The sequence below is a fragment of the Salvelinus sp. IW2-2015 genome, unplaced genomic scaffold (assembly GCF_002910315.2).
Source record: "Salvelinus sp. IW2-2015 unplaced genomic scaffold, ASM291031v2 Un_scaffold6371, whole genome shotgun sequence".
NCBI classification, from domain to species: Eukaryota; Metazoa; Chordata; class Actinopteri; order Salmoniformes; family Salmonidae; genus Salvelinus; species Salvelinus sp. IW2-2015.
The window spans coordinates 1-5,710 of NW_019947634.1; the positions used below are offsets into that span (position 1 = coordinate 1).

The following is a 5,710-nucleotide window of genomic DNA, read 5'->3' on the forward strand; positions in this document are numbered from 1 at the left end:
TGTTCCTATCATACATACCTGCATACCTAATGTCAAACCCTCTTATGTTTCTAGCATACTATCCCTGCATACCTATGTGCTAAACCCTCTATGTTCCTACATACATACCCTGCATACCTAATGTCTAAACCCTCTGTTTCAGGGCCATGACTGCTGTCCGTTTCAGTTCTCCTATAAGGGCCCAGGCCGGCAGTCTGAAGTTTGTTAAGAAGCTGGACATCCCCAAGCAGACCTCTAGGGGCAGCATGTCCGCCATGCAACACTTCCGCAATCTGGATAAGAAGGCTACTGACGATGAGAGCAACGAGCTGGGCTGCCTGCACCAGAACAGCATCACGTGAGGAGAGAGGGAGTGTTTGTGTGTGTGTTGTATGTGTGTTGTGTGTTGTATGTGTATTGTGTGTTGTGTGTGTTGTATGTGTGTTGTATGTGTGTTGTGTGTGTGTGTTGTGTGTGTTGTATATGTGTTGTGTGTGTGTTGTGTGTTGTATGTGTGTTGTGTATTGTGTGTTGTGTGTTGTGTGTGTCACATACACGTGTTTAGCAGATGTTATTGCGGGTGTAGCGAAATGCTTGTAACTATACTGAATCTCTCTGCTCCTGTGTCTCCCTCCAGTCAGCTGTGTATCGTGTCAGGAACTAAGGTCCACGTGGACAAGTACAGCAGTGTGGGTCTGGACGGAGCTATGGTCCTCTGGGACTTCAAGGTACTGCCTACATACACCACATATACAAAAGTATGTGGACACCCCGTCAAATGAGTAGATTTGGCTATTTCAGCCACACCCGTTGCTGACAAGTGTATAAAATCGAGCGCACCGCCATGCAATCTCCATAGACAAACATTTGCAGTAGAATGGCCTTACTGAAGAGCTCAGTGACATTCAACATGGCACCGTCATAGGATGCCACCTTTCCAACAAGTCAGTTTGTCAAATTTCTGACCTGCTACAACTGCCCCGGTCAACTGTAAGTGCTGTTATTGTGAAGTGGAAACGTCTAGGAGCAACAATGCCTCCACTGTGAAGTGGTAGRCCACACAAGCTCACAGAACGGGACCACCAAGTGTTGAAGCACGTAGCGCGTAAAAATCGTCTGTCCTCGGTTGCAACACTCACTACCGAGTTCCAAACTACCTCTGGAAGCAATGTCAAAACTAGAACTGTTTGTCGGGAGCTTCATGAAATGGGTTTCCATGGCCGAGCAGCCGCACACAAGCCTAAGATCACTGTGCACAGTGCCAAGCGTCAGCTGGAGTGGTGTAAARCTTGCAGCCATTGGACTCTGTAACCTGAGTTGATGTGTGTATAGATGTGAGAAGTCAGCTTATTCAGCCAGGTGTTGAATGTACCCAGGAGACAGCAACTTACCGAGATCAGGGCTCCATCTTCACCTCTTGGTCGGCCAGTCTAAACAGATTATTCATATGTTCATGGTGACTAAGTAAATATGTACAGAAACCACACTACAAAAATATATGTAATAAACATATATATACATATATAAAATATATGTAAAAATATATATATACATATATAAAATAATATGTATAAACATATATATACATAATATAAATATGTAAAAATAATATATATATACATTATATAAAATATATGTATAAATATATATATACATATATAAAATATATGCCCAACTAAAGAGGTTTTCAACACAACAAAATTCGGAATCAAATCCGGCTGAGAGGCTTCTGTCCTCCTCTCTCTCCCGGACTGCCAATCACCTTCATTGGCTGCACCTGATGTGCTTATCAAGGCTTAGCTCAGCACCTAGACCCAGCTGCTGCCCCCTGGGGGAAGGAGTGTGGAAGTGTATCCTGGATAGTGTGTTGGCCTGTGTTCCAACACTAACCTTTCCCCCRTATCATTACACAGCATAGTGCACTACTGTTGACCAGAGCCTTATGGGTAAAACTCAGGCTGTYCTACTCTGTTTATATGACATTTATGAACCTGTTTTTCTTCTTCTCTYTGTTTTCCCTGCAGCACTGAGTTCATGGAGGATGCTAGAGCCATAGGCTGTGTGTTGCCATCTGTGCGGTCAGCATCACTCCAGCTGACCAGGGGACTCACCACTACCAGTTGTTATTAACATCTACTCTAAGCAGTTAGTCACACCAGGGTTGGGGTCAATTCCATTTCAATTCAAGTCAATTTGGAAAGTAAACCAAATTCCAATTCCATTTAAAAAAAAAAATCCTCATTGAAAAGCATTGAAGAGAATTGGAATGTCAGTGTACTTTCTGAATTGACTGGAATTGAAATGGAATTGACCCCAAACACAGAGTCACACCACTGTCAAGTTACCTATTATTTTACACAGATAGATGTGTTATCATGTGTATTACTTTTCAACTGGAACAGTAGACGCTTCTGCAGCTTCAAGATGTTTCGCAAATAAATCATGTAGCTTTGTGCTGGGTTTCAATCGATGAMTCAATATTTTTGAGTAAATAAACACGCTTTCTACAGATTGTGGTGGACTGAGTTTTCATATTGTACTGTGGTTCCTACGTGATAAAGGAACTCACACCCAAGTGGTACGTTTGGTGTATATTTCTAATACTGTAATAAGACATATTATTATATAAATCACAATGTCCATCCCTGGCTGAGTACTACACTACAACAAGGTATTGTGTCTATGGCAGTATGGCTACAGTGAATCTACACTCCAGAGCTGTTTTAAATGGTACAAAGTACAATATAAATATAAATATACAAAATACAAAGTAACATGTGTAATAAGCAAAAAGCTGCTGCAGGTGCTTGAGGGTCGCTCGAGGAGAAGTCAAGGAAGGTCAATGTTTTGCCAGCTGTTACTACTGTAAATTAATAGCTTTTCTTGTCTACCTCTGCCCACTGTGATCTCCGCCCACTGTGACCACCGCCCACTGTGACCACCGCCCACTGGTTTGAGTTCTCCATGAATAACAACATGCAGAGCTACTAGCTACTAGAGAGGAAGAGGCGGAGCCAGAGGGTTTACTCACGTCAAAGTCTGTCCACGGGGAATATAGCGTTATTCACTGTGTTTCTATAGGTTTAATAAGCAGATCGATAGATAGCTTGTCACCTGCATTCCCACCTTCGGGACAACAACTCATTATATACAGTATCTCTGCTACTACTGCATAGATTTACACTAGGGGCATAGATTTACACTAGGGGCGTTACCCGACCTCCCTTTCCCCAAGAGGAGCCAATCAAGACAACCCTTTTTTTCCACCTGACCATAGATAATGATAGAGAAAGCACTGAGTATGCAAATCCTTTAAGAACACCTGCTCTGTCCATGACATAGACTGACCAGGTGAATTCACGTGAAAGCTATGACCCCCTTATTGATGTCACTTGTTAAATCCACTTCAATCAGTGCAGATGAAGGGGAGGAGACAGGKTAAAGAAGGATTTTTAAGCCTTGAGACAATTGAGACATGGATTGCGCATGTGTTCCATCCAGAGAGTGAATGGGAAAGACAAAAGATTTAAGTGCCTTTGAACGGGGTATGGTAGTAGGTGCCAGGCGCACCGGTTTGTGTCAAGAACTGCAACGCTGCTGGGTTTTTCCACGCTCAACAGTTTCCCATGTGTATCAAAAATGGTCCACCACCCAAAGTACATCCAGCCAACTTGACACAACTGTGGGAAGCATTGGAGTCAACATGGGCCAGCATCCCTGTGGAACCCTTTCGACACCTTGTAGAGTCCAAGCCCAACGAATTGAGGCTGTTCTGAGGGAAACTCAACATGACGAAGGTGTTCCTAATGTTTGGTATACTCAGTGTATGCAGTAGTTATTAAGCAATAAGGCCCGAGGGGGTGTGATATATGACCAATATAACACAGCTAAAGGCTGTTTTTATCATGATGCAATGCAGAGTGACTGGATACAGCCATTAGCTGTGGTTTATTTGCCATATATCACAAACCCCCGAGGTGCCTAATTGCTATTATAAACTGGTTACCAACGTAATTATAGCAGTAAAAATACATGTTTTGTCATACCCGGTCTGATTTACCACAGCTTTCAGCCAATCAGCATTCAGGGTTCAAACCACCTAGTTTATAATTCCCATTATAGCATCGGTGTGTTTGGGGCAGCGCCATTGAGGCAATCTCCATTTTGAAGTAGTACTCAGCTAATGAATTTGGAAGTCCCACCCAGTTGACTACATTAAATATGGYGGAAGCCAAGAATGTCTATTATTTAGTCAAGTGACCGGTCTAACAATGGAAATACATGTMTTCAAAGATGGAAGGCAGGCGGGAGGAGGCGAGATCAGGTGTCCCCATTCTAGCCAATGAGAGGGCAGATACACATGTGAACAGGCCATAGAGATCGACAGAGGACTCATCTTTGTACCTGTGCCATTAAGCTGTAAAGACGGCGCTGCAGTAAAGCCTTTTTATGGTCTCCTGACCAGTTCTGATGTTTTGTGTGTGTTTTTTCTTYCCCCGCTGATCTTAACTTTTTGTTTTACATAATATCTCCGTCTTCATTTCCTAGGACTGAAAACAGCTTCTGGACATCTGAACAGTGATCACTCAGTTCCATTTGGATGACAATTTTCTACTTCAACGAGTTGGCAGCTCTGGACGTTCTGCTTACTCCCGGACCAGGGCCCTAATCCCCCCAGGAMCTCGAAAAAGGAAGTGACGGCGCAAGAAGAGGCATAAGAGTCGGCATCCTGACGAGACTACGTTGTCGTGTAAATAAACCGTCTATACCCTCCATTCTATTGGCGAACGTACAGTCACTGAAGAACAAGCTGGACGAGTTCCGTTAGAGACTATCCTGTCAACGTGACCTGAACAACTGTAATATTGTGTGTTTTTCTGAGTCATGGCTGAACAAGGACATGTATAATATAGATCTAGCTGATTTTTCATCGTCAAGACCGGACGGCAGCCTCGGGTAAGATGAGAGAGGGGGGGAGGAGTCTCTTTGTTAGCTGGTGTGCGATCTCTAATGTTAAGGAAGTCTTGAGTTTTTTTGCTTGTCTGAGTTAGAATACCTCATGATAAGCTGCAGACCATACTATTTACCGAGAAAGTTTGCTTCTATATTTTTTCGTTGACATCTATATACCACCACAAACCAATGCTGGCACTAAGATTGCATTCAAYGAGCTGTATTGGGCCATAAGCAAACAACAAAATGCACATCAAGAGGCGGTGCTTCTCGTAGCCGGTGATTTTAATGCAGGGAAACTGAAATATGTTTTGCCTCATTTCTACCAGCATTAAASYKGWKSMWMAGTTACAGGACAGTTTCAGTCACAGGCTTCATTAATAAGTGCATCGACGATGTCATCCCAACAGTGTAACCTGTGTATATAACCTGTCTCTTATACACATCTAGATGTGTATAAGAGACAGAGCTAAATGCCTTCTATGCTCGCTTCGAGACAAGCAACACTGAACCATGCATAAGAGCACCACCTGTTCCGGACGACTGTGTGATCTCGCTCTCCGTAGCCGATGTGAGTAAGACCTTCAAGGCCCTGAGGCCAGACAGATTACCAGGATGCGTATTCAGAGCATGTGCTGACCAGCTGGCAAGTGACTTCACTGACATTTTCAACCTCTCTCTGACCCAGTCTGTAATATCTACATGTTTCCAACAGACCACCATAGTCCCTGTGCCCAAGAACGCCAAGGTAACCTGTCTAAATGACTATCTCCCTGTA

General features: G+C 43.4%; 1 protein-coding gene across 1 annotated transcript; it reads left to right on the forward strand.

Moving 5' to 3' along the window:
- The first annotated feature begins 109 nt into the window (after positions 1-109).
- On the forward strand, positions 110-2,488 carry LOC112078841 (actin-related protein 2/3 complex subunit 1A-A). The gene is made up of 3 exons (XM_024144954.2): positions 110-337; positions 617-707; positions 2,004-2,488. The coding sequence occupies exons 1-3, from the start codon at positions 147-149 to the stop codon at positions 2,007-2,009; spliced, it is 288 nt and encodes a 95-aa protein (XP_024000722.1). The 5' UTR covers positions 110-146; the 3' UTR covers positions 2,010-2,488.
- The last annotated feature ends 3,222 nt before the right edge of the window (positions 2,489-5,710 follow it).

What these genes read in the sequence shown, in the direction of transcription:
- LOC112078841 (XM_024144954.2), top strand. Translation starts at nt 147, where the DNA reads ATGACTGCTGTCCGTTTCAGTTCTCCTATAAGGGCCCAGGCCGGCAGT. An exon ending in CTGCACCAGAACAGCATCAC is followed by an intron (nt 338 to 616) that starts GTGAGGAGAGAG and finishes GTCTCCCTCCAG; the next exon opens with TCAGCTGTGTATCGTGTCAG.